Raw genomic sequence first — 13,737 nt, forward strand, 5'->3', positions numbered from 1 at the left:
ATTTTTATAATGAAATCAAACCAAATGATATTTCAAAAACTTTATTAACGGCTTAAAGTAAAATAAAAATTCATGAACTTGCAACCGTAGATTATTAGGATCTTGTGTTTGATGACTCCGCAAAACATTTTGGTCGAAATCGAAGGGCCTATTTCTTGAGATAACGCTCTCATCAAACTTACTCTTCAATAAATCGATTTTAAGGTGTGCTGTGTGGTTTGTGGTATCATCTTGTTGAAACAACATGTTGTCCAAGATGTAAATTCACGATCTTAGCGCATCTTCTCCAGAGGTCCAAATGGTCAATTCTTGAATTAGCTTGATCTTATACAGATAGTTAGGCAAAATAAACTATAATGAGGTCTTAGCGCTGTCCAATTTTTGTGAACGCCGTGGAATTGACTGGTTTATGTCGTTTGAAACTGACTACTGAACGTCAGCGATGTTTTTTGGACAGTCGACCAACCCGTTGTCTCAATGACACGGCAACATCACACAACTAATGTGTATACTCAAATTATTGCACAAAACTTGTTATTTAATTTCTACTAGGACGACAGAAAATTGAAGTTAACGTTTCTAGAACTGCGGTAGGAAATATCTATAATATTCGGATGATGCTTGTTCGTATGTTTACTGAATAAATTGACAGTGACAGTTTCATGGTTATTAAAAGTTTGCTTCAATAAAATTTAATTATAATACATTTCATAATAGTTATGTTTGTAAACCACATCATTAAATGCTCTTTATGTGGTTTTAATGCAACATTTTCAGTGGTTCGGAGCAATGGCAGAAAAGAAAAGATTCTACATTGGCGGTTAATCTACTGGATTAGAGACAGAAAGAGGATTAGTAGCCATGGTAGGGAAAGAAGACAGCAAACGTTGTTTAAATTTTCAATTATCATGTTGCATATTTGCTTTAAAAATGACAATGATTATTTGGATGTATGCAATCAATTAATAAAAATTAATTTCATATTTCACCCAAAGTTTCAACAGTTACAATCATTTGTAGTTGTTTTCGTTCATTGTTATGAATAAAATAGATGATATTGATTCTAATTTCTAGTGATTGATGAATCTTTTACATTGTTTATTTAAATTTGTTGTAAAATACAATTTTGTTTATTTTTCTTGTAACACTAATTTCATTAAGAATACCTAAAATACACCTTCATAGGATTCTAATGATTGATTTTGTGTTCTTTCGCTTTTAATGAGCGATTTAAATTCCTTCAATAGTTCCTTATTACATGTTTCACTTTCACCACGACTATCTTCACTTTTATCCACTTCACTACCTACATTCGGTTGAACATTTTTTAATTTAGAAGCAGTTCTAAAAAAGATTTTCTTTTAAAATGAAATATATTTTAATAATTTTGTTGTCATACTTCGCTCTGAGATCTTCTAATTTTGGTATTCCAGCCGCTACAGTATTCTTTCCAGCTGCTTCCAGAGCAGCCAACTCGACGGGATGTGTTTTCTTTTTGTGAGTACGACAATTTGCTCCATTCGCAAAAGTTCGATCACAAAAATCACACGTATAAGGTTTCAGGCCCGTATGCAGGATAAGATGTGTTTTCAAGGCTTTGGCACGTTTGTACTCGTTGCCACAAAAATCGCATTTATGTTGTTTTTGATCCGAATGAACAACCATGTGCATATCCAGTGTTTTGCGAGTATTTAGTTTTAAGCCGCATATAGCGCAAATATAATTAGTTTCATTGTGCGTATCCTCATGGACCTAAAGAAGAAACAAACCTAAAAAGAGTTAACCGAAATATATGAAGCCTATATAACTTACCTTGAGCCTCTGTCTGTTTTTGAATCGCTTGTCACAATGGGAGCATTTTAGGGGTCTCTCACTACTGTGCGTCAACTGATGGTACTTTAGTTTCCAATCACTCTTGCATTTCTTACCACATTCATCACACACAAATTCCAATGGTTCTTTTGGTTCCTCCAATATAATTCCATGAAACTTCTCCATATGACGACGATGGAATTGAACTCGTAAAAAACTCCTCGGGCATTTTTCACATTGATAGGGCTCGGTTTGAATTCTTCTCTTTTTCACTGACATAGTCGACTTTTCTGCTGATTCCTCTTTATCTGAATCCTCTGCTGGTTTTGTACTTGGATCCTTTTTACGATTATTCCTTTTAGTATTTTGTGGTTTTTCATCATGCGAAATATTCTTTAATGGAGCTTCACTCCCATCGTGTGGTGTAGGTATTCGATCAGATTGACCCAGTACATAATCTTCATCTGTTTCTTCGGTCTTAATAACTGTGATATTCAACATGTCACCATCGATGTTTTGCAGTTTATCAACATTCACCATTTCTATTGGCATTTCTGGCTCATCAACAATTGTGGTAATATCCACAAACTGTGGCTTTAGATCAAATTTAATATCACAATTTCTATGTAGGCCATAACGTTCTTTGATTTCATCAGCGTCTAAATCATCGTTACCATCTAATAGCTCAAAAAACATAGCATGGACTTTAGATGCTCGATGAGACATATTAATAATTGATTTGGCTAGGCAATAGCACTCAACACAGACCATGTGAGGCCAATCATTGAAATTATTTATCTAAATAATATTAATAAGAAAAGAACAAACACAAGTCTTGTGTTATTGAGCTAGCGCCTTATGAATATGAACAAGTAACAAGTGCATTTATCTCTTACATCTATTGAAAAGCATTTGTTTAGTGTATCTGATAGGGCTAGTCCTTTTTCATCTTCATGAAATATATTTACGTGAGTATTGCTTGAATCTTCCCGGGCACAAAGCCGACACCACTTCATCCAATGTTTAACCATCGTTTCGTGGGCGAACTTCGTTTAGAGAGCACCAAAATGGAATGAAGATTAATGGTGATACGATGTAAGAATAGTTTCCTTGATATGACAGATTAGCTATTATACATATTTTAGAAATATGGTTTTTATCAATTTGTTGCGGTAAACAAATACAAAACACTTTTTGTTTTTATATCCAAATCAAAAATACAATATTACAGGGATGGTAAGATAAGACTCGTCTGTCAACTGTCATTTCGGTTTAAGACAAGGGCTGTCAAGATTGTTTTTCTAGGGCGTGTTCAAAAAGTTAAATCGAACCCACTAAAATCTATAGTCTTATATATTTTATAAGCTGTACTCCAGACCTAGTTTTAAACAGTTTTAGCCAAATTATTAAAAAACGCTTAATCCACCTTAATGCCAGGAGTTTACTGAACCTGGGAATGAGTTAAGCTGTATGTTAAAATTGTCCATGAATAAAACCAAAATGTTCGTCGAATAGTAAAATGACGATTACCAAATATCCCTTAAGAAAATATACTACAATAAATACGATTCCTGCTTGGTAATTTAAAATTTCCTCACACTTGGGTTTTTTTCGTATGTGTTTTGACAGCAAATTGTGATAGTTTGTAAACACACCTAAGAATTTTGTTTGAATTGTGTCTGTTTTCTCCCCCCCCCCCCCCCCCTTACGATCCAAATTAGGTCATCTTTTGATCTTGTTCCTTCGGTAAACCACCGTTTTCGTTGGTTCAACTTATTAAACGTCACATCATTATATCTTTAAATTTGACACATTTGAATATTATTCCTTCGTTAAATCACCCTTTTCCCTGGTTTATCTTATTCTTAACTACTATGTGACGTAGGAATTTTGTTTTTTCATAACATTTTGAACTTAGTCCATGAAATAAGACCTAACCCTGCTTTATTCCACTTTAATTAATTTTGCTATTTCAGACTAAAAGTTTTAGTAATTTTTATTCCAAACTCGTCCACACTTCAAATGACGATTTGACGTTTATGGCGAGTATTGCCAGAAGAAAAACAATTTGTGTGCCCTGTTTACTAAGGGTTGCCCAAGTAATTCTTTTATATTCATTTTAGTTTTGGTAAATGTGTACATTGTTCATATTTTCTATTTCCTTTAATAAACCAAATAAATTTGATAACATTTATATCTTTTTATAAAACTATAATATTATTCCTCTATGGGTGCAGTCTTCAATTCACAAATCTATTCAAATTTGTACTACATAGTGCCAACATTAGTGAATGCGCCCAATGAGTTGACTATGCAGTGCCTAGATTAGTAAACGCTCCCAAAGGTTAGGTTTTGTTTTATCTTTGCTCCTTTCTTCTCAAACATTTTTGACATTCATAACAATTCATTTGAAAATATTTATTAAAAGTCAAAAGTAAAAACTTTTATAGAATTTGTCTATTCAAACAGAACCTATGCAATTTTAAACTATTTATTTATTAAAGATTCAATCCAAAATACATTCCAAATTATTTTTAATACCTTTAATAAATTCTGTCTTGAGTGTCTTGAAATCCTTAATCAAAACATTTATTGAAAATGGTCCAGCATTGGATGAGTTGGTGTCGCCTATGTGCTAGGGAAGATCCTAACAATACACATACTAATGTCCTTCTTAAGAACGAAGAGGGTCTACCATTAACCAGTACAATAGCTCTATGTTTTTCAATCGATGTAAATAGTCCTTATATTACTCATTCAATATTATCGACAAATATGTAATTGGCAAAGCATTTGTTTATTGTTTTTTTTAGATTAACAATTTTTGCAACTTACCAAATAAGATATGCTCCGAGTGCTACCGACTAATCAGATCAACAATTGACTTAAAAGATAGAATAACTAAGGTTTCAGCTATGTTTGCCGAGCTGCAACTTACTTCCTATGATGGAGAAGAATTTGACGCACGTAAAATCAAAGCCCGCCACAATCTTGAATATGACTTCAAAGTATTTGCTACAAATTCTTCTTCCATTGGCCTACCCACTGACTTCGAAACAAGAGATAAACTTTTAGAAATAGATGAAGAAATGATTGATCATGAAATGATTAATTGCAACAAAACTATTGACTCGAATCCTATCAAAATTAAACTCGAAGGGGATGAAGAAGATGAGATAAACGTAAACTTTGATCGTTTAGATTCTCAAAGCGATGAAAGCTCCGATAGCAGCAGTGCTGCTCCTGAAAAGTCATCGGTCGCTGTCAAAAATCATACTAATAAGACAAAAAAGAAATATAGAAAGAAGACACAAATACAAGCCGAGAACCTTAGTAAACCTCATTACTGCTCCGAGTGCTGTAAGGGCTTTCTAAAACTTCACAACTATCGACGGCATATGCACTATGCTCATGGCGTCACTATGGATCTGAAGCCTCCTCTGTTTGTTTGTGAGAATTGTGGTAAGGAATATAGATCTATTTCAGCGCTGAGGGAACACGAGCACTCGCATACTGAGGAGCGGACACTGAAATGTAAATATTGCGAAAAGACATTCAAGGGCATTCCTTCTTTGAGAGTAAGGTTTTTGCTATTTTTTGTATTGTTTTTAAATCCGGTCTAATTGATTATTATCTGCAGCTTCATGAAGATACACACAACGAAACTAATTACATTTGTGTTGTTTGTGGCCTCAAATTGAATACACAACGAACTCTAAGAATGCACATGATAGTGCATTCCGATCAAAGAAAGCACAAATGTGATCATTGTGGGAATGAGTTCAAAAGGGCGAAAGATTTAAAAAATCATCTCATTCTTCATACGGGACTAAAACCATATTCCTGTGATTTCTGCGATAGGACCTTTGCCAGTGGTGCTAACTGCCGTAGTCATAAGAAAAAAAGTCACCCTGTGGAATTGGCCGAGCAGGAAGCTGCTGGGAAGAAAAACACAAAAGCAAAAATGCCTAAATTAAGCGAGTTGAAAGCTGTGTAAGTAAATATTTTGCACTAGTCCGTCCTTTTTTATATGTGTTTGTGTATTTTTTATAGAATAAGTAAACTAAATCAAAATGGTCAGGAGGAAAAAGCATCAGTACAACTAAAGGCCGAAGTTGATGGACCAAACAATCGGGATAAATCATTAGACTCTTCGTCGTCTAAAGAAGAATCAGGCTTCTTTCATGGTATTTTTGGAAAAAAGTGTCTCTACTGAAGGTTTGAATTATCTCTTCAAATTAATTCTGTATTTAAAACGTAAGAAGTTCCTGAGTACCTATTCGTTTTTCCGTTCTTTAACAATTTATTTTGCGTTAAAATTAATCCAGTTTTAAAAATAAAACGTAATGGTAAATTATTTAATTTATTTACATGAGGTTGCAAAATAATTTATTTTTAAATTGATTAATAATCTATAATAATATAATTGTAATATGTTTTCTGGCATTCGACCGCCACGGAAAAGATTTGGTATGGGGTAAGGAAAAAGGAAAGAATAAGGTAGGATGTAGAAGGAAGTTCAATATGGAAGCTTGAAAGATCGGTAATTTTGAAGGCGGTTAGTTTGAAATCAAGTAAAGGATTGAATGAAATTAGGAACGATGCAATGTAACAATACCATCAAAAAAAATCATAAATCGTCTAAAAGCAATAAAAACACCACTAAGTATATAATTATTTTTGATCCACCAGTTCTTGTCATCAATGCTTACACGTTTTTCGACTTCCGCTAATGTCTTGAGTTTAGCCGCCCAACTTTTCTGGGGCCTGATTATGAGGTTCGCGGCGAATCGTTTTGCTGGCGAGTTTGGCATTTTTAATTATTGCTTTCGCTTTCACCTTCTTCGTTTTGAATTCCACTAATTAACGAATTCGAAGGCGAATTTAAAATGTTATTAAGTTTTTTTGGCGAGTTGAAAAGCGACAGCTTTTTTTGACGGATGCACAGGCGATTTCGTGGATTTTAATTATATAAAAATGTGAGTTCGCTTTATTTTAACTCTCTTATAATTTATCCACAATAAAAAATAAAATTTTAAAATTCATTGAAGGGACGATAAAAACAAGCAAACAAATCGACATCAATTTTTGGCGATTGTCGAGTTTCTGAAGAAAAATAAGGGCATTGCAACAAATTCCTCCATTGCAGAATAAATAAACACTATAATTGGTTCCGTTTTTTAAATTTAATTTTGTTTATTGAAAAAATCACCGTAAATTTCACAAATTCAATCAAAACAAAATTTGTATAAAGCTGTCAAACCAAAAGTGTCAAATCACTAGAATATAGGAAGAAAAAGTCAAACAAAGAGTGTCAAATCACTGAAATATAAAGGAAGAACTATTTTCCTTCGCCTCGAATTAGTTAATACGGAAAAACTAAGCGAGTTGAATTTGAAAGTTCGTATTGGAAACGATCCGCCACGAACCTTAGTCAGGCCCCTTGAGTCCAAGGCGAACTAGTGCTACCCTTTGTGCGGACATGATTTCTACCGTTCATTAAACTCCTCTCGAGTTCCGGAATCACCCCTTTGCCGCCTGAACATAAGTATAAAAGGAATAGGTTTAGCTAGCTCGCCAATTATGGAGTATCTTGTCTTTACAACCGGACCTCACCTCTTTCAAAAAAAAAAAATCATGCCAAAATTTATTTCGGTACAACACAAGACAACAAATACACTTGAATCGGCACACATCGGGAATGCTGCCATTGTTGATGCAGCTCGGCTATGCCCCACCCCACCAAGAGTTCGATCGGCCTTTGTTTAGAATTTTCCTAACAGTATTGTGAACATAAGATCCTGTTGTGTCACAAATACTTTCTTTTTATCGAAGGGCCTTATACAGTGTTACCGCACCCTCTGAAAATGTATAATACGACCTTATAAAATTCCTACCCTATTTTAAGTCTTCATACTTCTAGAAGGTTTTTATTTTATTTTTTTATGATCATTTTACTTTGAAACTTAAGTTACCATGAAACCAGACTTATAAAAAAGCTATACATATGCACACTTCGTGTCACATGAATAGAGACAAGCTTTTTTCGGTTTTTATTTGCCAATATTTCTTAAACTCTTAGGTTTTCTGGAAAAGACCAAATGTGGTACGTATTAAGTTTATGTTCCAAGCAAATTGTTTGGATAAAGTTGGTAAATGCGATTTATGACGCTTTTTCCGAAGAAGGTCATACAAAATAATTGTTTTTTGTGTCACATGAATGCTTAATATTTTTCGATTTGAAGCTCCTGCAAACGACTTTTGCAGAAGCTGCTTGAAAGAAGAAAAAGTTAAAACAGTGCCTTAATTTTTATGTTCATGGCTATCATGTGTCACAAAGACAAAGACTTCACCTTGCAGACTATTACTACAATGATTTTAGCGTGTTAATTTTCTCGCAACAATTCCAAAAGTTTCATTACCCTACCTGACTCCTTCTGTTCTTACTTATATTCTTCGGCCTTATATCTGTCCGTTGCCCATTTTTTTTAACAAACTATCTATTTCTTTCCTCTGGTATTCTTTCTATATCCTGTCAGTACAACTTACAGATCGGACAGTTATGTTTTGATTTTAAAATAATTTTGCCAGTCTTTGGTTTCAGGAGAGTAACCTTATTATCCAATGAACCAACAAATCGTCAAAATTGAACAAAAAACACAAAGCGTTGCTACGTCTAATAAAATATGCACGAACAATAATTGGGTTTTTGATTTGTTATTGTTAACTACCCAGACCATGATTATTGCTTTCGAATCAAATACAGCCCCTGTTTTTTGTCGTTATTTGTTTGTTTCACTTTTCCTCGCTTAGGCAAACCTTACTGGTCCAGTCTGTGAAACTCCTGAGCTTGATCGATTGGCGATAACAACTGCGATACTTACTCGTAAAATTAAAATCGTATTAAATCAATAAAATTAAATTTAAATTAAAAAAATAATACTTGTGTTTCACTTTATTTTTGTGAATTGAATGAATTTTAAAAATACCTATTCGGAGTTTTTATTTGTCGCAATATTGCCGAACTCCTGGAAAAAGTAATGCAAGTTCGGACCTCCAGATAAGATTACGTCTGTAGCGACTACTTGATAGCAAAAATTAAAAATTTGATGCAAATTTCTAACAACAAAACAAACTATCATTAAGAACCCAACTAACAATTAACATTTTATAAGGTCCAATTCTTAAAAATTGCGAAACAATAGACTGCGTGGTTACAAGGCTTTTGTATGCAAATGAAATATTTTCAAAACTATAGCTTTGATAATACCTGTGAATATGGAACTGATTAGTCAAATACAATGCTCGTTTATTTTGTGAAGATGGAAGTTATTGCCATAATTTGAACTATTGATAAGCCAACAACAATTTGAATTAATACAAATATGGACAGACTGCCTATTTTAAATTAACTCGAAGATGAAGTTTTGACCTATTATGTTCAGTATTTTTGAAATCCCGCAAATACTCGTACCTGCTATGGTTCTAGGGATAAAGGTAAGCTATGGAAATATTATAACAATTTAATGCTTTGTAAACAAAATATTATCATTTGTGTGCGTGAAAAAAAAGAGTTGTCTTAGTTTTAGAACTGGATCAATACAATGCGGAGGGTAGCTTCACGTTCTCACCGTCCCGTCGGACAGCATTATGTTTGGCCAGACTTTTTGTAGATAAACTTAAACGTTTGGAAGATTTAGATTGCTTTAGCGCTTTAAAAAACGCAAGGGAAAATGAAGCGCCTTCTTCGAAACTGGCAGTTTCCTCTACCACAAGTAGCAAAATGAATTATTGAAGACTTCAATTATATCTTAGATTATATACACATATACTTAAAGTTCGCAACTGACCCGGAAAAAATATAAAAAATGATTGTACAAAATAGCCTGAAATATTTAGATAGCCGTTAGATGAAGAGATGAGGTTGTGTAAGCAGACAGATCTACTTGGTTGCTTGGTTTTTTACTTAAGCTGTATTCCTAGTTTTAAATAGTTTTAGCAAAATTAATAAAAAAAACGCTTAATACACCTTAATGCCAGGAGTTTACTGAACCTGGGAATGAGTTATGACTGAAACGCAAACACGCTTCAGCTTCGACTTCGCCTGACGTTTACGAGTTCAGCCATAGGAATTCAATGCATGCTATCACAATGGAGCTTCGACCTCACGTTTCGTTTGACAACAGTAAGGACAAGAACGTAATGTAACATAATGTGACTCCGAACGAAAGCTCTAGTTCAATTATCTGAGCATTTGCTTTGTCTGACAGCTCAACAGCTATAAAAAAAAGTGGCAGCAAACAAAATATTTGCCCTTTGGAGGGATGAAATAAAAGAAATTTCATTCAAAGCAACCTCGAAGCAAGCCCACCGTAACGCAGACGAAGCCGAAGTTGAAGAGTGTTTGTGATTTAGCCATTAAGCGGTATGATAAAGTCCATAAATAAAACCAAAATGTTCATCGAATAGTAAAATGACGTTTACCAAAAATCCCTTAAGAAAATCTACTACAATAAATACGATTCCTGTTTGGTAATTTAAAATTTCCGCACACTTGGGTTTTTTTCGTATGGGTTTTGACAGCAAATTGTGATAGTTTGTAAACACACCTAAGAATTTTGTTTGAATTATGTCTGTTTTCTCTCCCCCCCCCCTTGCGAACTAAATTAGGTCATCTTCAACAGTTTTCGGTGGTTTAATTTATTAAACATCACATCATTATATCTTCACTTATTTGTTTTTATTTCAGAATAAATATGACATATTTGGATCTTATTCCTTTGTTAAATCACCTTCTTCCCTGGTTTATCTTATTATTAACTGTGCTAAATGTGACGTAGGAATTTTGTTTTTTCATAACATTTTGAACTTAGTCTATGAAATAAAACCTAACCCTGCTTTATTCCACTTTAATTAATTTTGCTGTTTCAGACTGAAAGTTTTAGTAATTTTTTGTCCAAACTCGCCCACACTTCAAATGACGATTTGACGTTTATGGCGAGTGTTGACAGAAGAAAAACAATTTGTGTGGCCTATAAGGGTTGCCCAAGTAATTCTTTTATATTCATTTTAGTTTTGGTAAATGTGTACATTGTTCATATTTTCTATTTCCTTTAATAAACCAAATAAATTTGATAATATTTATATCTTTTTTATAAAACTATAATATTATGCCTCTATTTGTGCACTCTTGAAATCATAAATCTATTCAAATTTTTACTACATAGTGCCAACATTAGTGAATCCGCCCAATGAGTTGACTATGCAATTCTAGATTAATAAACGCTCCCAAAGGTTAGGTTTTGTTTTATCTTTGCTCCTTTCTTCTCAAACATTTTTGACATTCATAACAATTCATTTGAAAATATTTATTAAAAGTCAAAAGCATAGACACACCATAAGAATTTCTTATCACTATTCCTTATGTTCGTGGTGAATTGACTTTAGAGGGGGGTGAATTGATGTTAGCAGTGGTGTAAGGGCGCGTGTAAGTAAACGTTTCAGCTTATAGGCAAACCAGATTGACAGATTTGTTTCCGGTCTTTATATGGTGTGTCTATGGTCAAAAGTAAAAACTTTTATAGAATTTGTCTATTCAAACGGAGCCTATGCAATTTTAAACTATTTATTTATTAAAGATTCAAACCAAAATACATTCCAAATTATTTTTAATACCTTTAATAAATTCTGTCTTGAGTGTGTTTGATTGAAATCCCTAATCAAAACATTTAGAGAAAATGGTCCAGCATTGGATGAGTTGGTGTCGCCTATGTGCTAGGGAAGATCCTAGCAATACACATACTAATGTCCTTCTTAAGAACGAAGAGGGTCTACCATTAACCAGTACAATAGCCCTATGTTTTTCAATCGATGTAAATAGTCCTTAAATTACTTATTCAATATTAAGCATTTGTTTATTGTTTTTTTTAGATTAACAATTTTTGCAACTTACCAAATAAGATATGCTCCGAGTGCTACCGACTAATCAGATCAACAATTGACTTAAAAGAGAGAATAACTAAGGTATCAGCTATGTTTGCCGAGCTGCAACTTACTTCCTATGATGGAGAAGAATTTGACGCACGTGTAATCAAAGCCCGCCACAATCTTGAATATGACTTCAAAGTATTTGCTACAAATTCTTCTTCCATTGGCCAACCCACTGACTTGGAAAAAAGAGATAAACTTTTAGAAATAGATGAAGAAATGATTGATCATGAAATGATTAATTGCAATAAAACTATTGACTTGAATCCTATCAAAATTAAACTCGAAGAGGATGAAGAAGATGACATAAACGTAAACTTTGATCGTTTAGATTCTCAAAGCGATGAAAGCTCCGATAGCAGCAGTGCTGCTCCTGAAAAGTCATCGGTTGCTATCAAAAAACAAACTAATAAGACAAAAAAGAAATATAGAAAAAAGACACAAATACAAGCTGAGAACCTAAGTAAACCTCATTACTGCTCCGAGTGCTGTAAGGGCTTTTTAAAACTTCATAACTATCGACGGCATATGCACTATACTCATGGCGTCCCTGTGGATCTGAAGCCTCCTCTGTTTGTTTGTGAGAATTGTGGTAAGGAACATAGTTCTATTTCAGCGCTGAGAGAACACGAGCACTCGCATACCGATGAGCGGACACTGAAATGTAAATATTGCGAAAAAACATTCAAGGGCATTAATTCTTTGAGAGTAAGGTTTTTGCCAATTTTATTGTTGTTCTTGAATCTAGTCTTAATCATTATAGTTTTTCCGTTTGTTTTTATTTGTAGAACCATGAAGATACACACAACGAAACTAATTACATTTGCGTTATTTGTGGCCTTAAATTGAATACACAACGAACTCTAAGAATGCACATGCTTGTGCACTCGGATCAGAGAAAGCACAAATGCGATCATTGTGGGAATGAGTTCAAACGGGCGAAAGATTTAAAAAATCATCTGATTCTTCATACGGGACTAAAACCATATTCCTGTGATTTCTGCGATAGGACCTTTGCCAGTGGTGCTAACTGCCGTAGTCACAAGAAAAAAAGTCACCCTGTGGAATTGGCCGAGCAGGAAGCTGCTGGGAAGAAAAACACAAAAGCTAAAATGCCTAAATTAAGCGAGTTGAAAGCTGTGTAAGTAAAGATTTTACATTAGTCTGTCCTTTTTTAAACGTGCTTGTGTCTTTTCCATAGAATAAGTAAACTAAATCAAAATGGTCAGGAGGAAAAAGCATCAGTACAACTAAAGGCTGAAGTTGATGGACCAAGCAATCGGGACAAATCATTAGACTCTTCGTCGTCTAATGAAGAATCAGGCTTCTTTCATGGTATTTTTGGTAAAAAGTGTCTCTACTGAAGGTTTGAATTATCTCTTCAAATTAATTCTGTATTTAAAACGTAAGAAGTTCCTGAGTACCTGTTCGTTTTTCCTTTCTTTAACACTAACGATTTATTTTTCGTTAATATTAATCTAGTTTTAAAAATAAAACGTAATGGTAAAATTATTTAATTTATTTACATGAGGTTGCAAAATAATTTATTTTTAAATTGATTAATAATCTATAATAATATAATTGTAATATGTTTTCTGGCATACGACCGCCACGGAAAAGATTTTGTATGGGGTAAGGAAAAAGGAAAGGATAAGGTAGGATGTAGAAGGAAGTTCAATATGGAAGCTTGAAAGATGGGTAATTTTGAAGACGGTTAGTTTGAAATCAAGTAAAGGATTGAATGAAATTAGGAACGATGCAATGTAATAATACCATCAATAAAATCAAAATCACCAGTTCTTGTCTTCAATTCTTACACGTTTTTCGAGTTCCGCTAATGTCGTGAATTAAGCCGCCCAATTTTTCTGTAGCCTGAGCCTAATTATGAGGTTCGCAGCGAATCGTTTTGCTAGCGAGTGTGGCATTTTTGAATTATTG

At 33.8% G+C, this 13,737-nt stretch overlaps 2 protein-coding genes across 2 annotated transcripts; one reads left to right on the forward strand and one right to left on the reverse strand.

Annotated features, from left to right (window-relative positions):
- Positions 1-1,057: 1,057 nt before the first annotated feature.
- On the reverse strand, positions 1,058-3,050 carry LOC129939237 (zinc finger protein weckle-like). The gene is made up of 4 exons (XM_056047181.1): positions 2,709-3,050; positions 1,813-2,610; positions 1,400-1,752; positions 1,058-1,344 (listed from the first exon to the last, which is right to left on the reverse strand). The coding sequence occupies exons 1-4, from the start codon at positions 2,841-2,843 to the stop codon at positions 1,167-1,169; spliced, it is 1,464 nt and encodes a 487-aa protein (XP_055903156.1). The 5' UTR covers positions 2,844-3,050; the 3' UTR covers positions 1,058-1,166.
- Positions 3,051-4,178: 1,128 nt separating this feature from the next.
- LOC129947662 (zinc finger protein 91-like) lies at positions 4,179-13,380 on the forward strand. The gene is made up of 8 exons (XM_056058299.1): positions 4,179-4,545; positions 4,626-5,390; positions 5,453-5,805; positions 5,866-6,025; positions 11,541-11,684; positions 11,743-12,507; positions 12,588-12,940; positions 13,001-13,380. The coding sequence occupies exons 1-8, from the start codon at positions 4,411-4,413 to the stop codon at positions 13,161-13,163; spliced, it is 2,838 nt and encodes a 945-aa protein (XP_055914274.1). The 5' UTR covers positions 4,179-4,410; the 3' UTR covers positions 13,164-13,380.
- The last annotated feature ends 357 nt before the right edge of the window (positions 13,381-13,737 follow it).

This window comes from Eupeodes corollae, chromosome 1, assembly GCF_945859685.1.
Source record: "Eupeodes corollae chromosome 1, idEupCoro1.1, whole genome shotgun sequence".
Lineage (NCBI taxonomy): Eukaryota > Metazoa > Arthropoda > Insecta > Diptera > Syrphidae > Eupeodes > Eupeodes corollae.

What these genes read in the sequence shown, in the direction of transcription:
- LOC129939237 (XM_056047181.1), bottom strand. Translation starts at nt 2,843, where the DNA reads ATGGTTAAACATTGGATGAAGTGGTGTCGGCTTTGTGCCCGGGAAGAT. An exon ending in ACAAATGCTTTTCAATAGAT is followed by an intron (nt 2,611 to 2,708) that starts GTAAGAGATAAA and finishes AATATTATTTAG; the next exon opens with ATAAATAATTTCAATGATTG. An exon ending in TTAGAAGATCTCAGAGCGAA is followed by an intron (nt 1,345 to 1,399) that starts GTATGACAACAA and finishes AATCTTTTTTAG; the next exon opens with AACTGCTTCTAAATTAAAAA.
- LOC129947662 (XM_056058299.1), top strand. Translation starts at nt 4,411, where the DNA reads ATGGTCCAGCATTGGATGAGTTGGTGTCGCCTATGTGCTAGGGAAGAT. An exon ending in CCCTATGTTTTTCAATCGAT is followed by an intron (nt 11,685 to 11,742) that starts GTAAATAGTCCT and finishes TGTTTTTTTTAG; the next exon opens with ATTAACAATTTTTGCAACTT. An exon ending in TTAAGCGAGTTGAAAGCTGT is followed by an intron (nt 12,941 to 13,000) that starts GTAAGTAAAGAT and finishes TCTTTTCCATAG; the next exon opens with AATAAGTAAACTAAATCAAA.